Source organism: Symphalangus syndactylus, chromosome 5 (assembly GCF_028878055.3).
Source record: "Symphalangus syndactylus isolate Jambi chromosome 5, NHGRI_mSymSyn1-v2.1_pri, whole genome shotgun sequence".
NCBI classification, from domain to species: domain Eukaryota; kingdom Metazoa; phylum Chordata; class Mammalia; order Primates; family Hylobatidae; genus Symphalangus; species Symphalangus syndactylus.
This window is the reverse complement of record NC_072427.2, coordinates 7,090,039-7,117,380: the sequence shown is the minus strand read 5'-3', so window position 1 is coordinate 7,117,380 and position 27,342 is coordinate 7,090,039. Positions and strand designations below refer to the sequence as shown.

The 27,342-nt window shown below is 39.5% G+C and overlaps 1 protein-coding gene across 9 annotated transcripts in view; it reads left to right on the top strand.

The window, feature by feature from the left end:
* Positions 1–24,367, top strand: part of LRRC28 (leucine rich repeat containing 28) — a 139,694-nt gene extending 115,327 nt beyond the window's left edge. For 5 of the 9 annotated variants that reach the window (XM_063640071.1, XM_055277110.2, XM_055277108.2 and 2 more), the window contains one exon: positions 22,072–24,367. In XM_063640071.1, the coding sequence (XP_063496141.1) occupies positions 22,072–22,144 (73 nt within the window). In that variant the 3' untranslated portion in view covers positions 22,145–24,367. Of the gene's footprint in view, positions 1–2,361; positions 2,921–22,071 lie in introns of all 9 variants that reach the window. The other 4 variants (XR_008657568.2, XR_008657565.2, XR_008657566.2 and 1 more) reach the window with 2 other exon arrangements.
* The last annotated feature ends 2,975 nt before the right edge of the window (positions 24,368–27,342 follow it).

Sequence of the window (27,342 nt, the reverse complement as noted above, 5' to 3'; positions counted from 1 at the left end):
GCATGGTTACGTTCTGGTGAGGGCTCTCTTCCTAGCTTGCAGGCAACCAACTTCTTATCGTCTCCTTACATGGCAGAGAATGTCTCTTCTTATAAGGGCACAAATCCTATCATGAGGATCCCACCTCATGACCTCATTTTAACCAATTATCTCCCAAAGACCTCCTCTTCAAATGCCCTCACATTGGGATTTGGGCCTCAACATATGAATTTAGGAAGGAAACAGTCCAGTCCATAATAGTCACATTATGAGGTACTAGAGGTTAGGACTAAAACACAGGAATTTTGGGGGCTATACAATTCAACCCATAACAGTCTACGCTCTGGCCCCACTGAGATAAGAAAAAAAAAATGTTTTCTCCTGCTCTTACATAATCACTCAATACTGAATATAACACTGAATGCTTCACTTCTTGTCACCAAAATTTGTGGGAAGTTCTCCCCACCAGCAACGAGTCAGTTCTCCAGTAGACACTAGCTGGGTGTCCTGTAAGTCCATCAGTTTCTAGACACTATCTTACTGGAGATAGCATTAGATCCCACAGGTTAAGGGCCCAGTCCCACAAGACTGCCTCCACTTAAGATGCTAGTTGCAAGTTGTAGATTGTCACCTGTACTTCTGACCAACCAGCTATAAAATCAGGGTTCCCAATACCTCCTTCTCATGTTCAGTTAATTTGTTAGAGTGGCTCACAGAGCTCATGGAAATACTTAACTGTTTTATCTGTTTTATTCTGCTGTGACAGAGTAATTGAGATTGGGTAATTTATAAAGAAAAGAGGTTTATTTGGCTGATGCTTCTGGACGCTGGGAAGTCCAAGATTGAGTGGCCACGTCTGGTGAGGGCCATCTTGCTGCATCATAACATGTCAGAAGGGCAGCGGGCACAAGAGACAAAATCAGACCAAACTTGTCCTTTTCATCAGGACCCCCCTCCCACAATAACTAACCCACTCCTGTGATAACGGCACTCATGAGGGCAGAGCTCTCATGACCTTATCACCTCTTAAAGGCCTTACCTTCTAATATTGTCATATTGGGAATTAAATGTCAACATAAACTTTGGAGGGGACATTCAAACCATAGCACTTGAGTTTACTGGCTTATTATAAAAGATACAGGTGAACAGCCAGATAGAAGAGACGTATAAGGCAAGGCTTGTGGGAATAAATATGGAACTTTCATGCCTTCTGTGGGCATGCCATCTTCCAGCTATCCCAGAGCTCTCCAAACCCAGTCCTTTGGGCTTTTATGGAGGCTTCATTACATAGGCATGATTAATTAAACCATTGATGACTGGTGATTGGCACAACTTTCAGCCTCCCTCCCCTCCCCAAAGGTCAGGGGTGGGGCTAGAAGTCCCAACCCTCTAATTATGTCTTGGTCTTTCTGGTGACCAGCACACATCCTGAAGCTACCTAGGGATTCCCCAGCTACCAGTTGTCTCATTAGCATATGAATGATACTCTAATCACTTAGGAGATTCCAGAGTTTTAGGGGCCATATGTCAGGAAACAGGGTCTAAGACTAAATATATATTTCACAATACCACATCCTCCAAAACTCATGTCCTCACATGCAGAATAAATTCACCCCATCCCGTGCCCAGAAAGTCCTAAGCCTATTTCAGCATCAACTCTTAAGTTCAAAATTTCAGCTTAAATATCTAAATCAGGTATGGGTCAGGACATAATTCATTCTGGGGCAAAACTCTCCAGCTATGAACCTATGAAACCAGATAACAATTTATCTGCTTCTAGCATGTAATAGTGGGACAGGAATAGGATAGACATTCCTGTTCCACAAGTGAGAATGCTAGAAGGAAGAAAAGGGGTCACAGGTCTCAAGTCTAAAATCTAGAAGGTGAAATTCCATTAGATTTTAAGGCTTAAGAATAATCCTCTTTGGCTCCACACTCTGTTCTCTGGGCCCAGTGGGGTGGCAATCACACCCCCTTAGTCCTGGATGAATCAAAGAGGTTGCCCTGCCCCTGGAATTGAGAAGGCTGCCCTACCCTTGGGCTTTTTCTTCTCTTTAAGGATAACATATGTTTGCATCTAGGTAGTTCTTTTGGCCATCCTGCCTAAAATCCCAGAAGTCTGACAGTACTTCTTCATCTCATCCCATTTCTGTCCTGTTCAGTACAAGCTAGCAGTATTTTTGCTGAAATAGTTGATGATCCACAAGTCACATACCTAATCTGTTTGCAAACCATTGTCCAGCCACGCTGTTGGTGTTCTTTCATGTTTTGCAATATGAATGGGCTGAGAATTTTCCAAATCTTCAAGTTCTGGTTCCTTATGCTTAATAATAATGTGCTCAATTTATCTCTCTCCTCTTGTATTTTACTCACATCTATAAGCAGCAAGAAGAAACCAAGCTGTGCCTTCAACACTTTGCTTAGAAATCTCCTCAGCCAAATATCCAAGTTATCACTTACAAATTCTGCTTTCCATCCAACAGAACACAATTCACTCAAGTCCTGTGCTACTTTATAACAAGGATCACCTTTCTTCCAGTTTCCAATAATACATTCCTCATTTGCAGTCTGAGAACTCGCCAGCAGCATCTTTAACATTTTTATTTCTAGCAACATTCTGTTCCTGACAATGTATTTTCTAAGACATTAGAAACTTTATAGCTCCTGCCTTTCTTTTGTGAGCCCTCACTAGATTCTTTATTTCTCCCAATAATCTCTTTTCTATCACACACCTCAAAACTCTTCCAGCCTCTATTCATTACCCCATGTCAAAGCCACTTCCACATTTTTAGGTATTTGTCACAGCAGCATCCCACTTCCTGATAGCAAAATGTCTCACATTGAAAGAGAGAGAATGACTGATTTTAAGAAATTGGCTCACACAATTGCAAAGGCTGGCAAGCTCAGAACTGTGGGGCAGACTGGCAGCCTGGACGTTGAGGTAAGAGTTGAAGTTGCAGTGTTGAGTCTGAATTCTGCGGGGCACCAGGCTGGAAACTTAGGCAGGGATTCTTTATTGCAGTCTTAAGGAGAATACCTTCTACATTTTTGCTCTTAAGGCCTTCAACTAATTGGATGAGGCCCACCCACACTGTGGAGGGTAATCTGCTCAACTCAGAGTGTACTGATTTAAATGTTAATCATATCTTTAAAAAATACCTTTACAGCAGCAGCTAGGCTAGTATTTGACCAAACAAATGGGCTCCATAGCCTAACCAAGTTGACACATAAAATTAACTAAAAGGTCTTACTTTAATCACCAGGGTATTTTGAGACAGGAACTGTAGATAGGCTGGTATCCCAATGGTTCTTCCCATATTGCTGGGTTAAGCTTTAGCCATAACAGGTAGTACAGAGTGCATTCAGGCTTTATTGCTGTGTTTTCTCTGCTTTTGTGTAATAAGCCATGGTGTGCAATGGAAGAACCAGTAGTCCTAGGGATAAAGAGATCTAGTTTGGAAGTTGAGCTGTATTACTATTCTTAGTACTGTGAGATAGGTACTATCGTTAAGTTGAATCATACAAGTCATATGCATATGTTCCAACCTGTGATATCCCTTTTACAGGGCAAACAGGTACAGGAAGATTGCAAACTGGGCCAAGGTGTCATAGCAGAGCTGAGATTTGAACCCACATGTGTGTGTGTATGGTTTGGGTATTTGCACTAAAAAGTACAGAAGGATGGAGCTCCAACTCTTTACTATGAGTATCTTGGGAAGGGGGGAATGTGGAGTTATGAGGTAGTCAGGTGGAAGGGGAGCTTTCATTTTCAACTCCATATACTTGGGATATAATTTTACAAATCTACAAAACAATATTTGAAAAAAATTATTTCTAGAGGCATTGAAAAAGCCCTTTGCCTAAAACTGTATACATGTTAAAAAAAGAAAAGATTGTTATGGCAAATTTTTTTGTTCAATTAAAAATGTTTTTAAGCAAGTTGCATAAAAGATTGCATAGTGTGATCCAGTCTTTGTCAAGCAATTATAGGTGTGAATATATGTGTGTATCTATGTGCACATATATAGTAAATACATGCACATACACACGTATTGAAACCATTGTATGTATATAGAAAAAGTCTTCGGAAGGACTCATACACCAAAGTAACAGTGGTTTCCTTTGAGTAGTGTTAAATTTTTGTAACAAACTGGTATTGATTTAGAAATTAAAAATATTTTCAATTATTAAAACATGAGTATGCCAGGTGCCTGTAATCCCAGCTACTGGGAGGCTGAGGCAGAATTGCTTGAACCCGGGAGGCAGAGGTTGCAGTGAGCTGAGATCGCACCACTGCACTCCAGGCTGGGTGACAGAGCAAGACTCTGTCTCAAAAACAAAAGCAAAAACAAAACATTAGTATGCCAATGGCTTCTTGTAAAAAAAAATTTTCAGGTTACTTCCAAGTAACTCAAAAGACTCATCATCTTGTTTATTAATTTATCCAGTCGGTCAGAAAACACACTTTGAGCATCTACTGCCAGCTGGGCGCTGTGGTAGGTGAGGGCGCCATGGGCTTCAGTCAGGCCACTTTCAAGCTCAGATTTGCATAGCTTGGTTCTTTCAGGAATTCTTGGTCTTCTGGGCCAGAGTGATTCTATGAGAGTGCCACATGTCTGAGTGATTGTTGTGCCTTTAGATAGAGACCTGTTTGTTAGAGGGCCTGCAAAACTGACTTGGTCTTACAGTTTCCTTTTGTCTTTCAGAACAACTAATACTCCCTTCTCCCACTCACTAGTAGTTTATTTTTAAAATAAGCTCTTTTATATAATTCTTATCTGGTTTCCTCACTTATAAAATGTTTCATATTTCCTTACCCTTGCTTTTTGTGGCCATTGCTTCTTTGAAGCCAAGTAATATCAGTCATACCAACACTATTTGCCTACTCATTTTGGGGATTTTTTTTTTCCTTTTGGCAGAAGCCTATTCATTGGCACCCTCTTAAAGTGACTTATGAAATTTCCCACAAGTGAAATAGTCTTCAAAAATTTAAGTAAATTGTTCTTAACTGTTTCTTCCTCCTTATAACATTCAAAAATTATTTGTTGACCATCTGTCGTGGGCTGTGCTCTGCAGTAGGTACTGAAAATTCTGCTTTGACCCCACCACCTAATTCTTTTCTCAGACATATCTCATTCCTAATGTCTAGGGCAAGGGCACAGTCAAGAAGGAAGTCTGCTTGACGTTTCTGTTTCTGTTTCTGCACACAGAATCTTCCTATGAGGGACAGTCACTACTAACGTAAATGCAGCAAGCAGATACAATATGTTATTAGATGATTCTTGAGTAAGTTAATATGTACACAAGCTCAGGATTTTAACTTTGTCTTATAAATACTATTTTTTCTTTTGGCTTGACTTTCTGTATGAGTCAAATATATGCTTTGTGTTTTTAATCAGGAAACATTTGCAGAAAAAATCCCACATTTCTTATGATTTTTGTGGGCTCCAATATGTGCCAACAGCATTGTGATTCGTTCTTTTAAGGAATAGTGGTATTTCTGTATTTTAAAACCAAGCTGAAATGCTCTTTCTTCTGCCTTGCCTGTAAATATGCTCAGAGATTCTAAAGCAACAAATGTCATGTCTGATGTTCTTTGTAGAATTTATCAGCATCTTTTTCTTAACTGTAGAGCTTATTGCTTAGCTCAAAGTGTTTCCCCAGACCTCTGATGTCTCCGGTGCCACAGTGCTGGATTTTAAAGGACTTAACCAGCATGAATCCATTCTTAAGGCAGCAGATTTGTTGGTGTACTTGTAATAACTCAGATTATTAATACAACAAGCAGATACAATATGTTATTAGATGAGTCTCCCAAAAGCAAATAAGTACACAGCCTTGGGATTTATTTGTTGCACAAATATGATACCTCCAGGTTACTCCACCCCCATGAGCTTCATAAGGAGTTAATGATGATCCAAAGGACATTATCCTTTAATGAGTGTAAATCCCATATCTTCATGGAATTGAATGCTTTTGCTTGGGAGCTGTTTTAGTCCATTCTTATGCTGCTGTGCAGAAATACCCAAGACTGGGTAATTTATAAAGGGAAGAGGTTTAATTGACTCACAGTTCCACATGGCTGAGGAGGCCTCAGGAAACTTACAATCATGGCTCGAGGGGAAGCAAACATGTCCTTCTTCACATGGCAGCAGGCGAGAGAATTGCTGAGCAAAGAAGGAAAGGACCCTTATAAAACCATCAGATCTCATGAGAACTCACTCACTATCATGCAAACAGGAGCATGGGGGTAACCACCCCCCATGATTTAATTACCTCCGACCAGGTCCTTCTCACGACACATGGGGATTATGGGAATTACAATTCAAGATGATATTTGGGTGGGGATGCAGCTAAACCATATGAGGAGCTTTATTTTTAAAAACTAAATGGTTGTGGTATGAAATGTATCCCTTGTATGAATGATTTGCATGTAACATAATTATCTTTTGATCACTGTGTTAAGTTTCATCAGCTAATCCCCCAAAATGCACTTTTTGTGTCTGTGGTTCTTTTCAATTGTGATTTATTCAAATGTATACATCCTGGTATAGCATAAAAATTATTGGAACTAGGGTTCTAACCAACTTCATTTTTTTAATTATTTTTAAATTTTTTTTTCATTTCTAGTTTTTGTGGGTACATAGTAGATATATATATATATATATATTTATGGGGTACTTGAGATGTTTGAGATAGGCATGTAATGCATAATAATCACATCATAAAAGTCACATTCCCTCAAGCATTTATTCTTTGTATTACTAACAATGCAATTATACAATTTTAGTTACTTTAAAATGCACAAATTACTGATTGTAGTCACCCTGTTGTGCTATCAAATACTAGGTCTTACTCATTCTTTCGGATTACTTTTTGTACCCATTAACCATTACCCAACCAACTTTAATTTTTTAAAATTAGAGGTAATGCAAAAGTATCTAATAACTCAAAATTTACAGAATTTCCTGAGTTAAGAAAAAAAATTCAAAAGTGATGCTTGCCTTTTTGCTTTCCTAAAGATGTCATTTGAAAACAAGTCTTCTGTTTTGATGAAGTTAAATTAATCCATTTCAATTTTATAGTAATGCTTTTTGTGTTCTAAGAAATCTTTACCTACCCCCAGGGTCATGAAGCCTATATAATTCTCTGTTAATATAATTATATTATAATTCTCTTTTCCATTCACTTGATCTGTGTCTATCTCTTAGTCAATAGAAAACTGTCTTAATTACTATAGTCAGATTATGGTAGGCCTTAATATCAGGTTGAGTGATACTTCCACTTTCCTTTTCCCTTTCAGGATTGTTTTAGCTATTCTAGGCCCTATACTTTTCCACTGATTTTTAGAATAAATTTATCTTTGTCTCCAAAAAGCCTTGTTGAGATTTTCATAAGAATTGCTTTAACTTTATAGATTAATTTGGAGACAGTTGACATATATACTATATTGAGTTTTCTAATGTGTGAACATGATGTGTCTCTCCATTTATTTAGGTCTTTTACTTTCATCAGTATCTTATAATTTTCAGCATATATATCATTAAATGTTTTCCTAAGTTTATATCAAAATATTTCACTTTTTTGTGTGCTTATAAATGATACTGTTTTAAAATGTCAATTTGCATGTGTTCATTGTTAGCATATGGGAATGTTAATGATTTTCATATTTCGATTGTATATGTTACAGCCTTGCTGAACTGGCATATTAGTTCTAGGAGTATTTTTTTGTAGATGCCTTGGGGTTTTCTGCATAGAAAATCATGTCATGCTGTCTACTAAGGAATAGTTTTATTTCTTCCCTTCCAATCTGTTTGCCTTTATTTTTTTTCTTGCCTTATAGCAGTGGTTAGAACTTCGAGTACTATGCTAAGGTTGTGAAAATAGACATCCTTGCCTTGTTCCAATCTTTTTTTTTTTTTTGAGATGGAGTCTCACTCCATTGCCCAGGCTGGAGTGCAGTGGCGCAATGTTGGCTCACTCTGCCTCCTGGGTTCACACCATTCTCCTGCCTCAGCCTCCCAAGTAGCTGGGACTACAGGTGCCCACCACCACGCCCAGCTACATTTTTTTTTTTTTTTAGTAGAGACAGGGTTTTACTGTATTAGCCAAGATGGTCTCTATCTCCTGACCTCGTGATCTGCTTGACTAGGCCTCCCAAAGTGCTGGGATTACAGGCGTGAGCCACCACACCCAGCTGCCTTGTTCCCAATCTTAAAGGGAAAACACTCAGCATTTCACTGTTAAGTATAATGTGTTAACTATGATACTATATATAATGTGTTAAGTATAATATAATTTTAATCTGTTAAGTATAATGTGTTAACCCTACTGATAAGTAGGGGTTTTTGGTATGTTCTCTTTATTAAATTAAGGAAGATTTCCTCTCTATGTAGTTTGCTGAGAGTTTTAATCAAGAAAAAGTGTTCTATTTTGTTAAATGCTTCTTCTGAGTCCATTGATACGATCATATTTTGCCTGTTGATATGGTGGGTGATAACTGATTATCAAATATTGAACTAGCCTCACACGCCTGGAATAACTCCCACTTGATCATGATGTGTAATTCTTTTTGTACATTTCTTTAATTTGTTAATACTTTGTTGAAGATTTTAAAATCTTTGTTCATGAAAGATACTGGTCTGTAATTTTCTGTTTTTGTATTATCCTTGTCTGGTTCTAGAGTCAGGATAATACTGGCCTTACTAAATGAGTTAGGAAGTGTTCCTCTTCTTCTGTTTTTTCCTGAAGAAATTGTTTAAAACTTTTCAAAAATTTATTTTTTTTACTCTTTGTTAAAATTCTACAGTGAAACCATCTGGGCAGGGAAATTTGTTTTCTTTTTTAAATTATAAATTCAATTTATTTAATGGTTGTAGGACTACTCAGATTGTCTATTGCATCTCAGTTGAGTTTTGGTAGTTTGTAGTTTTCTAGACACTGGTCTGTTTCTTCCAAGTTGTCAGATTTATTAGTATAAAGTTGTCCCTGGTATTCCTATACGTCTTTTTAATGGCTGTAGGATCTGTGGTGATATCACCTGCTTCATTTCTAATATTAATTCGTGTGTTATCTCTTTTTATCTTTGTCAGTCTTGGTGAAGATTTATCAGTTTTATTGTTACTCATAATCCTAGTGATTGATGTCATTGGTTTCTCTTCTTTATTATTTACTATTCTTCTGCTTGCTTTGGGCTTATTTTGTTCTTTTTTTAGGTTTCTAAAAGCTAAAAGAGAAAAGGGGATATCACCACCAATCCCACAGGAATACAATCTACCATCAGAGAATACTACAAACACCTCTATGAAAATAAACTAGAAAATCTAGAAGAAATGGATAAATTCCTCGACAAATACACCCTCCCAAGACTAAACCAGGAAGAAGTTGAATCTCTGAATAGACCAATAACAGGCTCTGAAATTGTGGCAATAATCAATAGCTCACCAACCAAAAAGAGTCCAGGACCTGATGGATTCACAGCTGAATTCTACCAGAGGTACGAGGAGGAACTGGTACCATTCCTTCTGAAGCTATTCCAATAGATAGAAAAAGAGGGAATCATCCCTAACACATTTTATGAGGCCAGCATCGTCCTGATACCAAAGCCTGGCAGAGACATAACCAAAAAAGAGAATTTCAGACCAATATCCTTGATGAACATTGATGCAAAAATCCTCAATAAAATACCGGCAAACCGAATCCAGTAGCACATCAAAAAGCTTATCCACCATGATCAAGTGGGCTTCATCCCTGGGATGCAAGGCTGGTTCAACATACGCAAATCAATAAATGTAATCCAGCATATACACAGAACCAAAGACAAAAACCACATGATTATCTCAATAGATGCAGAAAAGACCTTTGACAAAATTCAACAACCCTTCATGCTAAAAACTCTCAATAAATTAGGTATTGATGGGACGTATCTCAAAATAATAAGAGCTATCTATGACAAACCCACAGCCAATATCATACTGAATGGGCAAAAACTGGAAGCATTCCCTTTGAAAACTGGCACAAGACAGGGATGCCCTCTCTCACCACTCCTATTCAACATAGTGTTGGAAGTTCTGGCCAGGGCAATCAGGCAGGAGAAGGAAATAAAGGGTATTCAGTTAGGAAAAGAGAAAGTCAAATTGTCCCTGTTTGCAGATGACATGATTGTATATCTAGAAAACCCCAACTTCTCAGCCCAAAATCTCCTTAAGCTGATTAGCAACTTCAGCAAAGTCTGAGGATACAAAATCAATGTACAAAAATCACAAGCGTTCTTGTACACCAATCACAGACAAACAGAGAGCCAAATGATGAGTGAACTCCCATTCACAATTGCTTCAAAGAGAATAAAATACCTAGGAATCCAACTTACAAGGGATGTGAAGGACCTCTTCAAGGAGAACTACAAACCACTGCTCAATGAAATAAAAGAGGATACAAACAAATGGAAGAACATTCCATGCTCATGGGTTGGAAGAATCAATATTGTGAAAACGGCCATACTGCCCAAGGTAATTTATAGATTCAATGCCATCCCCATCAAGCTACCAATGACTTTCTTCACAGAATTGGAAAAAACTACTTTAAAGTTCATATGCAACCAAAAAAGAGCCCGCATTGCCAAGTCAATCCTAAGCCAAAAGAACAAAGCTGGAGGCATCACACTACCTGACTTCAAACTATACTACAAGGCTACAGTAACCAAAACAGCATGGTACTGGTACCACAACAGAGACATAGATCAATGGAACAGAACAGAGCCCTCAGAAGTGGTGCCACATATCTACAACTATCTGATCTTTGACAAACCTGACAAAAACAAGAAATGGGGAAAGGATTCCCTATTTAATAAATGGTGCTGGGAAAACTGGCTAGCCATATGTAGAAAGCTGAAACTGGATCCCTTCCTTACACCTTATACAAAAATTAATTCAAGATGGATTAAAAACTTACATGTTAGACCTAAAACCATTAAAATCCTACAAGAAAACCTAGGCAATACCATTCAGGACATAGGCATGGGCAAAGACTTCATGTCTAAAACACCAAAAGCAATGGCAACAAATGCCAAAATTGACAAATGGGATCTAATCAAACTAAAGAGCTTCTGCACAGCAAAAGAAACTACCATCAGAGTGAACAGGCAACCTACAGAATGGGAGAAAATTTTCACAACCTACTCATCTGACAAAGGGCTAATATCCAGAATCTACAATGAACTCAAACAAATTTACAAGAAAAAAAGAAACAACCCCATCAAAAAGTGGGCGAAGGACATGAACAGACACTTCTCAAAAGAAGACATTTATGCAGCCAAAAAACACATGAAAAAATGCTCATCATCACTGGCCATCAGAGAAATGCAAATCAAAACCGCAGTGAGATACCATCTCACACCAGTTAGAATGGCCATCATTAAAAAGTCAGGAAACAACAGGTGCTGGAGAGGATGTGGAGAAATAGGAACACTTTTACACTGTTGGTGGGACTGTAAACTAGTTCGACCATTGTGGAAGTCAGTGTGGCGATTCCTCAGGGATCTAGAACTAGAAATACCATTTGACCCATCCATCCCATTACTGGGTATATACCCAAAGGACTATAAATCATGCTGCTATAAAGACACATGCACACGTATGTTTATTGCGGCACTATTCACAATAGCAAAGAGTTGGAACCAACCCAAATGTCCAACAACGATAGACTGGATTAAGAAAACGTGGCACATATACACCATGGAATGCTATGCAGCCATAAAAAATGATGAGTTCATGTCCTTTGTAGGGACATGGATGAAACTGGAAAACATCATTCTCAGTAAACTATCGTAAGGACAAAAAACCAAACACCGCATGTTCTCACTCATAGGTGGGAATTGAACAATGAGAACTCATGGACACAGGAAGGGGAACATCACACTCCAGGGACTGTTGTGGGGTGGGGGGAGGGGGAAGGGACAGCATTAGGAGATATACCTAATGCTAAATGACGAGTTCATGGGTGCAGCAAAACAACATGGCACATGGATACATATGTAACAAACCTGCACATTGTGCACATGTACCGTAAAACCTAAAGTATAATAATAAAAAAAAAGAATAAATAAATAAAAGCTAAAAGAGGACATTTATAGCACTAAGTACTTACATTAGAAAAGAGGAAAAGTCTCAAATCAATAATCTAGGCTTCTTTGTAATGTAAGCATTTAGTGCTATAAATTTCCCTCAGCACTACTGTCTCTAGCTGTGTACCAAAATCTTTGATTTTTGAATCGTATTTTCATCTTCACTCAGTTTGTGTATGTTTTAAGTTCCTTTGAGATTTCCTTTTTGACCTATGGAAGTGTGGTCATTTGATCCATGGGTCAAAGAACTGTGGTGTTTAATTTCTATATGTTTGAAGATTTTCCTCTTGTCTTTTTGTTATCAAACTATTGTAGAATAGTTTGATTCTATTATAGTCAAAGAACATACTCTATGATTTTTCCTTGCTTTAGACTTAAATTGTTCTTCATTCTGTAGTTTCCTGGTAGAAATATGAGTTATTGATTTTAGAACTTTCTTTTCTAGTATGTGTGTTTAATACTGTAAGTTTTCCTTTCGGTACTGCTTTGGCTGCATCCTATTACTTTTTGATGACTTGCATTTTATTTTCACTTAGTTGAAAAAAAACTTGTTTTATACTTTAAGTTCTAGGGTACATGTGCACAACGTGCAGGTTTGTTACATATGTATACATGTGCCATGTTGGTGTGCTGCACCCATTAACTCATTATTTACATTAGGTATATCTCCTAATGCTATCCCTCCCCCTTCCCCCCACCCACAACAGGCCCCAGATTGTGAAGTTCCCCTTCCTGTGTCCATGTGTTCTCATTGTTCAATTCCCACCTATGAGTGAGGACATGTGGTGTTTGGTTTTCTGTCCTTGCGATAGTTTGCTGAGAATGATGGTTTCCAGCTTCATCCATGTCCCTACAAAGGACATGAACTCATCCTTTTTTATGGCTGCATAGTATTCCATGGTGTATATGTGCCACATTTTCTTAATCCAGTCTATCATTGATGGACATTTGGGTTGGTTCCAAGTCTTTGCTATTGTGAATAGTACCACAGTAAACATACGTGTGCATGTGTCTTTATAGCAGCTTGATTTATAATCCTTTGGGTATATACCCAGTAATGGGATGGCTGGGTCAAATTGTATTTCTAGTTCTAGATCCTTGAGGAATCGCTACACTGTCTTCCACAATGGTTGAACAAGTTTACAGTCCCACCAACAGTGTAAAAAGTGTTCCTATTTCTCCACATCCTCTCCAGCACCTGTTGTTTCCTGACTTTTTAATGATCGCCATTCTTACTGGTGTGAGATGGTATCTCATTGTGGTTTTGATTTGCATTTCTCTGATGGCCAGTGATGATGAGCATTTTTTCATGTGTCTCTTGGCTGCATAAATGTCTTTTCTTGAGAATTGTCTGTTCATATCCTTTGCCCACTTTTTGATGGGATTGTTTCTTCTTTGTAAATTTGTTTGAGTTCATTGTAGATTCTGGATATTAGCCCTTTGTCAGATGAGTAGATTGCAAAAATTTTCTCCCATTCTGTAGGTTGCCTGTTCACTCTGATGGTAGTTTCTTTTGCTATGCAGAAGCTCTTTAGTTTAATTAGATCCCATTTGTCAATTTTGGCTTTTGTTGACATTGCTTTTGGTGTTTTAGACATGAAGTCTTTGCCCATGCCTATGTCCTGAATGGTATTGCCTAGGTTTTCTTCTAGGTTTTTTATGGTTTTAGGCCTAATGTTTAAGTCTTTAATCCATCTTGAATTAATTTTTATATGAGGTGTAAGGAAGGGATCCAGTTTCAGCTTTCTACATATTGCTAGCCAGTTTTCCCAGCACCATTTATTAAATAGGGAATCCTTTTCCCATTTCTTGTTTTTGTCAGGTTTTTCAAAGATCAGATGGTTGTAGATGTGTGGTATTATTTCTGAGGGCTCTGTTCTGTTCCATTGGTCTATAGCTCTGTTTTGGTACCAGTACCGTGCTGTTTTGGTTACTATAGCCTTGTAGTATAGTTTGACGTCAGGTAGCGTGATGCCTCCAGCTTTGTTCTTTTGGCTTAGGGTTGTCTTGGCAATGCAGGACCTTTTTTGGTTCCATATGAACTTTAAAGTATTTTTTTTCCAATTCTGTGACGAAAGTCATTGGTAGCTTGATGGGGATGGCATTGAATCTATAAATTACCTTGGGCAGTATGGTCTTTTTCACAATATTGATTCTTCCTATCCATGAGCATGGAATGTTCTTCCATTTGTTTGTGTCCTCTTTTATTTTGTTGAGCAGTGGTTTGTAGTTCTCCTTGAAGAGGTCCTTCACATCCCTTGTAAGTTGGATTCCTAGGTATTTTATTCTCTTTGAAGCAATTGTGAATGGGAGTTCACTCATGATTTGATTCTCTGTTTGCTGTTGGTGTATAAGAATGCTTGTGATTTTTGCACATTGATTTTGTATCCTGAGACTTTGCTGAAGTTGCTTATCAGCTTCAAGAGATTTTGGGCTGAGATGATGGGGTTTTCTAAATATACAATCATGTCATCTGTAAACAGGGACAATTTGACTTCCTCTTTTCCTAATTGAATACCCTTTATTTATTTCTCCTGCCTGATTGCCCTGGGCAGAACTTCCAACACTGCGTTTAATAGGAGTGGTGAGAGAGGGCATCCCTGTCTTGTGCCAGTTTTCAAAGGAAATGCTTCCAGTTTTTGCCCATTCAGTATGATATTGGCTGTGGGTTTGTCATAGATAGCTCTTATTATTTTGAGATATGTCCCATCAATACCTAATTTATTGAGTTTTTAGCATGAAGGGCTGTTGAATTTTGTTGAAGGCCTTTTCTGCATCTATTGAGATAATCATGTGGCCTTTGTCTTTGGTTCTGTTTATATGCTGGATTATGTTTATTGATTTGCATATGTTGAACTAGCCTTGCATCCCAGGGATGAAGCCCACTTGATCATGGTGGATATGCTTTTTGATGTGCTGCTGGATTCGGCTTGCCAGTATTTTATTGAGGATTTTTACATCAATGTTCTTCAGGGATATTGGTCTAAAATTCTCTTTTTTTGTTGTGTCTTTGCCAGGCTTTGGTATCCGGATGATGCTGGCCTCATAAAATGAGTTAGGGAGGATTCCCTTTCTCTATTGATTGGAATAGTTTCAGAAGGAATGGTACCAGCTCCTTCGTGTACCTCTGGTAGAATTCAGCTGTGAATTCGTCGGGTCCTGGACTTTTTTTGGTTGGTAGGCTATTAATTATTGCCTCAATTTCAGAGCTTATTATTGGTCTACTCAGGGATTGAACTTCTTCCTGGTTTAGTCTTGGGAGGGTGTATGTGTCCAGGAATTTATCCATTTCTTCTAGATTTTCTAGTTTATTTGCGTAGAGGTGTTAATTATAGTATTCTCTGATGGTAGTTTGTATTTCTATGGGATCAGTGGTGATATCCCCTTTATCATTTTTTATTTCATCTATTTGATTCTTCTCCCTTTTCTTCTTTATTAGTCTTGCTAGCAGTCTATCAATTTTGTTGGTCTTTTCAAAAAACCAGCTCCTGGATTGATTGATTGTTTGAAGGGTTTTTTATATCTCTATCTCCTTCAATTCTGTTCTGATCTTAGTTATTTCTTGCCTTCTGCTAGCCTTTGAATGTGTTTGCTCTTGCTTCTCTAATTCTTTTAATTGTGATGTTAGGGTGTCAATTTTAGATCTTTCCTGTTTTCTCTTGTGGGCATTTAGTGCTATAAATTTCCCTCTACACATTGCTTTAAATGTGTCCCAGAGATTCTGGTATGTTGTGTCCTTGTTCTCATTGGTTTCAAAGAACATCTTTATTTCTGCCTTCATTTCGTTAAGTACCCAGTAGTCATTCAGGAGCAGGTTGTTCAGTTTCCATGTAGTTGAGCAGTTTTGAGTGAGTTTCTTAATCCTGAGTTCTAGTTTGATTGCACTGTGGTCTGACAAACAGTTTGTTGTAATTTCTGTTCTTTTACATTTGCTGAGGAATGCGTTACTACTTCCAACTATGTGGTCAATTTTTGAATAAGTATGATGTGGTGCTGAGAAGAATGTATATTCTGTTGATGGGGTGAAGAGTCCTGTAGATGTCTATTAGATCTGCTTGGTGCAGAGCTGAGTTGAATTCCTGGATATCCTTGTTAACTTTCTGTCTCGTTGATCTGTCTAATTTTGACAGTGGGGTGTTAAAGTCTCCCATTATTATTGTGTGGGAGTCTAAGACTCTTTCTAGGTCTCTAAGGACTTGCTTTATGAATCTGGGTGCTCCTGTTTTGGGTGCATATATGTTTAGGATAGTTAGCTCTTCTTGTTGAATTGATCCCTTTACCATTATGTAGTGGCCTTCTTTGTCTCTTTTGATCTTTGTTGGTTTAAGGTCTGTTTTGTCAGAGACTAGGATTGCAACCCCTGCCTTTTTTTGTTTTCCATTTGCTTGGTAGATCTTCCTCCATTCCTTTATTTTGAGCCTATATGTGTCTCTGCACGTGAGATGTGTTTCCTGAAGAAAGCACACTGATGGGTCTTGACTCTTTATCCAATTTGCCAGTCTGTGTCTTTTAATTGGAGCATTTAGCCCATTTACATTTAAGGTTAATACTGTTATGTGTGAATTTGATCCTGTCATTATGATGTTCGCTGGTTATTTTGCTCATTAGTTAATGGCAGTTTCTTCCTAGCGTCGATGGTGTTTACAATTTGCCATGTTTTTGCAGTGGCTGGTATCAGTTGTTCCTTTCCATGTTTAGTGCTTCCTTCAGGAGGTCTTTTAGGGCAGGGTTGGTGGTGACAAAATCTCTCAGCATTTGCTTGTCTGTAAAGGATTTTATTTCTCCTTCACTTATGAAGCTTAATTTGGCTGGATATGAAATTCTGGGTTGAAAATTCTTTTCTTTAAGAATGTTGAATGGTGGTCCCCACTCTCTTCTGACTTGTAGAGTTTCTGCTGAGAGATCAGCTGTTAGTCTGATGGGCTTTCCTTTGTGGGTAACCCGACCTTTCTCTCTGGCTGCCCTTAACATTTTTCCCTTCATTTCAACTTTGGTGAATCTGACAATTTTGTGTCTTGGAGTTGCTCTTCTCGAGGAGTATCTTTGTGGTGTTCTCTGTATTTCCTGAATGTGAATGTTGGCCTGCCTTGCTAGATTGGGGAAGTTCTCCTGGATAATATCCTGCAGAGTGTTTTCCAACTTGGTTCCATTCTCCCCATCACTTTCAGGTATACCAGTCAGACGAAGATTTGGTCTTTTCACATAGTCCCATATTTCTTGGAGGCTTTGTTCATTTCTTTTTACTCTTTTTTCTCTAAACTTCTCTTCTCGCTTCATTTCATTCATTTGATCTTCAATCACTGATACCCTTTCTTCCAGTTGATCAAATCAGCTACTGAAGCTTGTGCATTTGTCACGTAGTTCTCGTGCCATGTTTTTCAGCTCCATCAGGTCGTTTAAGGACTTCTCTATATTGGTTATTCTAGTTAGCCATTTGTCTAATCTTTTTTCAAGGTTTTTAGCTTCTTTGTGATCGGTTCAAACTTCCTCCTTTAGCTTGGAGAAGTTTGATCTTCTGAAGCCTTCTTCTCTCAACTCGTCAAAGTCATTCTCCATCTAGCTTTGTTCTGTTGCTGGCGAGGAGCTGCATTCCTTTGGAGAGGGAGAGGCACTCTGATTTTTAGAGTTTTCAGCTTTTCTGCTCTGTTTTTTCCCCATCTTTGTGGTTTTATCTGCCTTTGGTCTTTGATGATAGTGACTTACAGATGGGATTTTGGTGTGGATGTCCTTTCTGTTTGTTAGTTTTCTTCTAACAGTCAGGATCCTCAGCTGCAGGTCTGTTGGAGTTTGCTGGAGGTCCACTGCAGACCCTGTTTGCCTGGGTATCAGCAGCAGAGGCTGCAGAACAGCGAATATTGCTGAACAGCAAGTGTTGCTGCCTGATTGTTCCTCTGGAAGCTTCATCTCAGAGGGGTACCCAGCTGTGTGAGGTGTCAGTCTGCCCCTACTGGAGGGTGCCTCCCAGTTAGGCTACTCAGGGCTCAGGGACCCACTTGAGGGGGCAGTCTGTCTGTTCTCAGATCTCAAACTCTATGCTGGGAGAACCACTACTCACTTCAAAGCTGTCAGACAGGGACATTTAAGTCTGCAGAGGTTTCTGCTGCCTTTTGTTCAGCTATGCCCTGCCCCCAGAGGTGGAGTCTACAGAGGCAGGCAGGCCTCCTTGAGCTGTGGTGGGCTCCACCCAGTTCAAGCTTCCTGGCTGCTTTGTTTACCTACTCAAGCCTCAGCAATGGCGGGCACCCCTCCCCCAGCCTTGCTGCCACCTTGCGGATCGATCTCAGACTGCTGTGCTAGCAATGAGCGAGGCTCCATGGGCGTGGGACCCTGCCAGTCAGGAACAGGATATAATCTCCTGGTGTGCCGTTTGCTCAGTTGGAAATGCAGAAATCACCCATCTTCTGTGGCTCTCATGCTGGGAGCTGTAGACTGGAGCTGTTCCTATTTGGCCATCTTGGAACCACCAAAAATTTATTTTATTTCTCTTCAGATTTCTTCTTTCAGCTAGATATTTAGAATTAAGTTGTTTAATTTCCAAATATTTAGGAATTTTCCAGCTATCTTTTATTGATTTCTAGTTTAATTCCATTGTAGTTTGAGAACATAATTTGTATGATATCTTTTAAATTTTTTAAGGTGTGGTTTTATGCCCAGATTTTGTAAACATTCTCATTTAAGTGTTCCTACCAGTTTATGGCTCTAGCAGTTCTGTCCAGATGGGCAAATCTCAGCTGTGACTTGGTATATGGTCTATGGGCATATGAAAAAAAAACATAGATTCTGCTGCTGTTGGATAGTGTTCTGTATGTCAGATTTTTAATTTATTGTGTTGTTCAGTTTTTCTGTACTTATACTAATTTTCTATCTAGTATATAAGTTGCTGAGAGTAAGGTATTGAAGTCCCCAATTCTATTAATGGATTTATCTATTTCTCCTTTCATCTCTCTTATTTCTTAATAGCTTTATTGAGATAATTCACATATCATACAATTTCACCCATTTAAAGTATACAACTCAGTGTTTCTTAGTACATTCAGCAATATGCGCAACCCTCACCCTAATCCATTTCAGAACATTTTCTCACCCATACGGAAACCCTAAACATTTAGCTCTTGCCCCTGTCCCTCTGTCCCCATCATACCTAGCCCTAGGCTTATCTACTTTCTGTCTCTGTAGATTTTCCTGTCCCTGGCCTTTGGCGTGGGGGCTTGGGGTTTACTTGGAGCCAATTGCATCTGTGCCTGTTACTGGTTCTGGATTGGAGGCTTCTACAGCATCCTATTTAAGATATAGAGGGCAATAACGTACCCAGGGAACTTGCCAGCACTGCGTTGTTCCTCAAGTCCCACTGTCCCTAGGCTGTCTGCCTTCATTTTCCCTTTCAGAGCTTGCCTGTGCTTATTTGTTGTATTTTGTCCAGAGTATTTCAGGTGTAGGGGGGAAGACCTGAGAAGAATGGGGCCTACCCCATCTTGGCAGGACCAGAAGTTCCACCAAAATATATTTTCCCCCAAAATCCAGAGGGATCCACTGAGTGTGTATCTGTTTCTCTGTAGTGGGCAGTTCTGGATACAACTCTTCTTTTCCATTTGAAACTGCAACTGATGTAGTAGGCATGTGAACTCTTGCAGGATTTTTCTCTCTCATCTCTGATAATCATGTATCTATTAAGGCATCAAGGGTGCTTGCTACTTCCAGTTTGTATTCCCCCTTGCAAATACATTTAGCCTTAGGGAAGAAAAAGACTTCTTGGCCCTCCTGGAGATTTTCAGGAGGTGGCTGAGCAGGGTCCGCCACCTTGGGTCCTCTCTGCATTCCCATTTACCCTCTGTCTAGAATCTGCAAGGGGAGTCTAGCATAGCTATCTCATCAGCTGTTGGCCTCCAATGAGTCAAGCCTTTTGTTAACCATTCCCAGGTGCTTAATGTATCATATTCTGAGGTATAGGTGAAGTACCCCTGTTGGCCTGATCCAATCTTACATTCATTCTTGCTGGCTAATGTACTTAGAATCCATTTCCATGTGTGCCCTCCAGGTTCCTGCTAATATAATTTGACAAGATCCTGCAACTCCGTCAGCGTGTACGTGATTTCCTCCAGGAGTAGACCTTGCAGTGATCTCTGGATCATGCTAGGATTTTACCTTTTTTGGCCCTAGAGGCGATGAGTATTGATGGTGGTGGGTCCTGAAAAGTTTTTAGGTAACCACCCCAGGGGAAGCCATTGAAACATTTTTACGCAAGGGAATGGTAGTTTTCGTGGAAGGTGGAAAGGTCTGTTTCTGATATGCAGAAATGTTTAGAGATGCTAGAGAGTGAAGGCTCTTAGATCTGTGCCTGTCTACAGGCTCCCATATCAAGTTTCAAGTTCCCACTCTTTCCCCACAGCACCTTTTACCTTAGCATAAGAGACTTAGCATAAATATATCTTTATCTGGCATGTACTCCTGAAACCTCTACATTTAGCCTCAGCCATGTCCCTTGCAGCTTCATAAAATAAGGATTCATTTAAGGCCACCATAAAAACTTTCTGATTCTCTGCCCATGCCTTGAGTTGAGATCTCAAGGCACTAAGCTTATCGTTTTCTTTTCGGAGTCTCTTCAGCACAATCAAAAGAAGCCATCTCACCCCACAAACTTGGAATCACCATGATGCCATAGCAATCAAGTGCCACAGCCACTTGCTTTCCCAATGCCTTGCCCTCCTATTACCTTCTGTTCCAGTGATATTTGAGTAACCGTGATGCCACCACATACTACAGATTAGCAGGGTCCCACTTCTCTCTAATAAGAAAGCCATTCATGTACTCGCCAGCCCAACCTCAGAATCTCACTTGGATGAGCTGCTTCATTGGGCCACTTCTCATAACACATACTGTATTCATCAGGGCTGGAAAACAAAATGCACATTTGGCTGAGACTTTGAAGAGAAATTAATGAAGAAGGACAATTGGCTGAAGTTTGGGCAGGGTGCAGAGCACCCAGAAGGATATTGAGCACGCAGGGACTCACAGCAGTAGGAAGCCCTTACCATGCTTAATCCTTGGGCCTGAAGGGCAAAGGGAGCTCTGGAGCCTGGTGAGAACCAGAGGTGGCAAAGGGGGCCTGCCTGATAGGAGCTCCAGTCCCAGGGTTAGAGAGGGAGTGGGGTGGAAATACTCAACCTTCCTTCTTCCTGCCCTTCAGCCCCCTGCTGGTGCCTCCTGCTGGTGCCTCTCACTGGCCTAACCAGAAGCCGGAGTTGAGGCAGCTTTGCTGGTAAAGTCTACAGAGGTCCCCTTCCTGGGCCACAGAGAAAGGTGGACTGTGTTGGGGGTGAGGAAATAGAAAACAATCAGCACAGGGGGTCTTGTGGAAACAACAAGAGACTCTTCTCCTTCTACCAGAGGATAGCACTTCTGGCAGGAAAACAAGGCATCTAATAGCTGGAGCCGTCCAGAGTGGGTCGGAGGCTCCTGGGGCTCGTGACTCACTGCACAAAGGTGCCCAAACCTCTGATATGTGGGAAGACCTTTGAACTGTATTATTCAGATTCTGAAATGACCTCTATGAGCAATCTATGATAAATTCCTTAAAATTATGTTGTTTAAGCTCTGTGGTATATATGTGTTCTGGCTAAATTGGTGACATTTTCTGTTACGTGATTTTTATAATGGACTTCGATTCTGTGATTGCACTGTTGGTTCTAGTAAGCAGAATTCGAAACATAACGTGGAAAAGGTTTTTTTCTTCTTAGTTTCTACTTTAGGGATAGTATATCTTCTGAACGCTGCTATTAAAATGAACATTCACATGTACATACTTCACCTGATTCCAGTGTTCAGTTTGAAAAGGAAATTTAAATTTCTATTATGCAGTTTGTTGACAATGGCTAATCCTCCATTTTAACAAAGAAAAAAAGTTTCCAACAGAAAGAATCAGAGACTTTAATCTTGAACTCACAGCGTTCTTCTCTCCCTTTTTCCCCTTCCAGGAAGACAACTGTTAGTTTTGTGGCTTACTGCTGCTCCAACCAGTGTCTGCAGACTTTTGACCTGCTGAGTTGATAAACACTCAAGAACCTCAGGAGCGCTGCCAGCTTGACACTGGGGAATCCAGCCAGTCCAGCACACTCTTCCATCCTATCCTGTCCAATGCGGGGGCACTGCAGAACTCTCTGGAAATGTCATGATTGAGCTTCAGAGCTGAAATGCCTTCACCCTTCCCCCAAGTTGGAATATATCCTCCCCCACATTAAGGACCCGTTTGTCTTCTGTGTTTTTCCTTTTTATGTGAGTGTGTCTTTTACACAAACTGTTTAGATTGATGGGCCTCCCCAAATCTAATTTAAAGCAAGTTTCAGGTCCCTGGAGAACAGTGATTTGATAGTCTAGCCAGATTCCCTTTTGAACACACATACCTTCAGTGATGCTTCCTCTCCTCTCCCTTGCTCTCCCCAGAGAGTTATTTCCCCGAGGCCACATTCTCCACAGTGTCTCCAGTGGAAACTTGGCAGTTTTTGAGGAGTTTCAGCAAACCCCATGGCCTCAATGGTCTTGAGTAGCAGGGTGGGGTGCCTGAGTTGGCGGCAAAGTGAGGCTCCCATGGAGGCTCAGTGAGGATCCCAGAGCACACACCCTCTGGAAAGTTCCAGCCTTGTTTATATGTTTTACAATGTAGCAACAGACTTTTGTGAGGGATTTTAAAAACAAAAATGTAGGTTGTAATGAAATATACTTCTTGTTTTTTAAAAGTGTTTGCAGAAAAATGATTTTTGAAGTTTTTGAATTTCCTGATAAGATTTTTTTTATATGAGAAGAATTTGAGGAATATTTGAAGCTTTACAAGATCTGATTTTTTTTCTTTCTCAATATAAACAGTTTCCATACAACGAGAAAGGGGAAGAAAACACACATTGAAATAAGACTTCAGTGTTCCTTTTTGATGGGTTTATGATTCAATTTATACTGACTTTGAAATATTTTTGTCACATGTGAAAGACAGGCTTCACCTACTTCCACTACTAGTTTTTAACAGGATGATTCAAAGTACAGCCTGTGCACATTTACCTAGTCACCTGATGCATGATATTGTCTTCATGTTGACCCTCATTTCTTGTATACTTAGCATACTGCCCAGATGCAACTGAGAAAATACAGGAAAAGCAGGTCCAAATTCAGCCTTCGACTTCTGCAAAAGTCCATAAACAGAAAGTCTGTGAGCCTCCACCCTGCCAGAAAGAACTGCTCTTCATGAAGGAGTCACGTATTTGCTCTTCCTTTCAAAGGATGGCATTTTAATGTTGCTTTGCTGCCAGATGTTCATCTGGTTGCTGTGAAGTGATTCTTTTTTTAAAATGTTTTTTAATGATGTAAGTTTTCTAAAAGGCAGGGCTGAATGGAGAACCAAGGATTTGCTTGGTAGAAAAATTATTTTCCTAAAATTTCAGACTTACCAAAAATTTGGTTGATGGAATTTTTATTAGCTGCCCTGACTTTATAATGCTACGCTCAAACAGTGCCAAAAAATCCTACATAGTTACTGACAAATGTGTGATCTTTTTACAGTCACACCACCTGCTGCCCGGAAAGCACACCATCCACGTAGAATGGAGAAGGCAGAAAGTTACCATGTGTTCCCACTGTATCTGCACTGTTCTTACTTCCTCTTGTCCCTTTTCATAACTTGGTCTATTCAGCCTTAACATTTCAAAGGCTTATAGTAAAATAGGAACTGAAGATCTGTATCAAAATGTAACACTTTCATCCTTTGGAATAATTGAAGTTTTAACATAACCTCTACATGTATATAAGTTAGCCAGTGAAAATGTGGCATGAAACTTCACAATTGTGCTTCAGGCCTAAGTGACTGCTACCTATCATTTAAGTGACAGTAAATGTCTTGCTACATTTTTCTATTTCATCCTCTACAATCATATGTCATGGAATGGAGCTATGAAATATGCTAACTTGGTATTCAGGATTCTCATTGTGATAAGGTAATACATTAGTTTTACCTTGTTTGAAATTTTATGAAGATGCTTACAATCCAAGCATTCTTTCTCTACCTATTATGAACTACGGTGTGTTAAACAACAGCAGTGGGCTGGGCAGACAACCTTTGGGCAGTCTCAAACTTAATCCTTGGGTACAGCACCTGAACTTAATTGATGAGAAGTGGAACTTAAATGGTTTCCCTGGTGCTGTTCATTATGGAAATTTTATGCTTGATTTATCGATGTCATTCTTAATCTTTTGATACTATAAAGGAGTGTTATCAACTGGAGAAAATTTGCCTACATGCTGTATATTTGAATTGTGTCCAAAGCTTTGCCGAAAAGCAAATCTGAAGTTATTATATATGTTGTTTTCTTGAGCAACAGTTACGCTAGGTAGAAAAGTATTTCACACAATAATAGTAATGCAAAAAAAGTGAGCTACGTGGAAAGTATCATCTCTGTTGAGGTAAGTTTACTTCAGTGAACTCTTGTGTGGTTAGTGATAAATTTTAAAGTCCAGGATAGCCTCATGAGCATAGGCCTTCCTATGATGTAGTGCAAAGGGGGCCCATTTTAGTGGATTATCCTATCAGTGTTCTTCAGTATGTCCAATTGTTACCACACCAAAAACCTTAATTACATAACATTGTGTGGATGAAATGCTGCATCTTCAGTTAATATATGTTTTGAGCACACTCTTAAAATACATAATAATTAAATGATCCCTATTCAAAAGAACCCTGGCCTGGGTGGAGGATCCACTCTGGCTAACGGATAAGAGTGATGAACTTCTTTGTTACCTGGCCCTTCTCTTCTGGAAAAGTGAGGTGTACATTAAACATCTTTTGGTCACCGTGCATCACTAAGACCTTTCACACTGCAGCTTGTCTGACTAGTGTAATGTACATCTCACTTCTGTTTTATGTTGAGCATTACGAATTAAAATCTTTACAGTCTGGGGAAAAAAAAGGCTTCAATACCAGTTGGCTTAAGAGGCTCTGCATATAATTTTCTCTAAAACATATAACTATTTTGTAGTCTCTGGGGACTTTCAAAGCCAGTTTTTAAAATTATTAGTAGTAAAGTTGTTTCCCTTTCCTGAATGAAAAATCAGAAATTCTAATCTTTGCTATAAAGTACTTAAATACAATACATTGCCTCAGCATAAATAAAAAACATTTTTATTAAGATGATTTATGAACATGGATTTCTGACTGGACCAACACTAATGCAACCTGATATAATTAAAAATTGAGATGTAAATTCATTTCACAGACTCATAAACACACTCTCTTTAAGACTCTTCTTTAAATGGATCCTTACATTACCCTGCCCGTTTTATTATGCCTTCATTTTTGTGGTTTTCATTCACTCCTGCTTGCTCCTAATGAGGTTCTCCTACATTTTCCCAGAAACTCAGTGAATATCTTGCCTTTTCTTCAAACAAAGGGGGTTTTTATAAAGTTTGTGTTTTTGAAACTAGCTCTATGTCTGTCTAAAAATCAAGTCTCGGCAGTGGCTCAGGCCTATAATCCCAGCACTTTGGGAGGCCGAGGAGGGCAGATCACCTGAGGTCAGGAGTTTGAGACCAGCCTGGCCAGCATGGTGAAACCCCATCTCTACTAAAAATACAAAAAATTAGCCAGGCATGGTGGTGCGCACCTGTAGTCCCAGCTACTCGGGAGGCTGAGGCAGGAGAATTGCTTGAATCCAGCAGGCAGAGGTTGCAGTGAGCTGAGATCACACCATTACACTCCAGCCTGGGCAACACAGTGAGACTCCATTTCAAAAAAAAAAAAAAAATCATTCAAGTCTCACTGTGCCTACAGTGAGGAACTACCTCCTTGTGTCACCAGCTAATAGATCTGAAAGTGATGCCGGTGTCTCTAGGAAAGGGATTGATCATAACCAAGTGACTGACATTCTCGGTCAGGAAAAGAGCTTGCTTCAAAGCCTTTGAAGCATGACTGTATGTGTGGTCCCCTTGTACTTTGGAGACAGAAGGTACTGGCAGCGAGTGTGGTGACTGGGCAGAAGGTGTAGCATTCGGAGATTATTTCTATATGTAATTAAGAGACTTTCAAGGGTAAGCCAGGTTTTTTTCTACTCAACAAGTGTGGATTATCCTTGCTACCTGTGTTAAAGAATATCAGGTTTTGTTTCTCATGATTTTTGAGTCTTAATGATCCAAGATTTTAAAAATAGATACATAATGAAAGGATTATCCAGGCCTCTGAAAAATTATGGCAACATTCATTTGGAGTGTGGCTAAAAACTCATACTTTATCCAGTTTGGTTGCCTCTCTCAGTTACTGCAGTTTATAGAATAATTGAGCTTGAACCATGTGAATGCTCAGAATGTCAATTGTGGAGTATTTATTCAAGAGAAATGGCTGAATCTCGGTATGAACAACGAGCTTTGTGGTGTTTTAACTTGCCCTATTCCTATCTCCCCCTTCCATCTCTGTTGTATCCTTGAAAACCAACAGTATACAATGAAGGTGAGAAGTAGCAGCCTGGAAGCCACTAGAGGGGGCAGAATGGGGTTAGAACTCCTTTAAAGCCTCATTCCCAGAGAATTGTCATTTGACCTGTCAGGCAGGTCCCTGGAAGACCTCATTTGCAAGATTGTCTTTATTTTACCGGATTGGAGCTTGCCAGTGTGAAAAACCTTTTTCCCAGGGACATTAGTCAAGAAAGACTCAGAGGCAATTAATTAATTTTGTGGTTGCCTCAAGTGGTGGCTAACCCTTGGAGCAGACAATAGGCTAACCAAAAACGGAAAAGCTTGGGAATGAGATGTCCATAGGGACCTTGAAAAGCTCTGGTATTCTTGGGAATTTAGATGGTCATGTGTATGTGTAGAGCTTTGCATATGCCACGGGTTATACTCCTGCTCAGGAAAGACTTAAGAACGCCTTGAGCTGTCACCGTAGGTTGACCTTGACACACAAGCAGAAAGTGAGGCCAAAGGCAGCTTCCTGCCTGTCATCTTCCTGGCTAAGTGTTGAAGGGGTGCTCCAACATGCACCCAGAGCCCTTAGCACAGACTTGGAGACATAGCACAGTAAGAAAACTCCCTTAGTGGCATTTAGGGAGATTTCTGTCCAATCATTAGCTGACCACTAAACGACCCTAGCAGTGACTTCAGTATCCATGCATTATAAAGAATATAGACTTTACTGAATTAGTTCAGAATAGTCACTAAACAAGCCAAAAACCCAGCAAGTACATCAAACCCTTAGCAAGGAGATAAAAAGGTAGGTA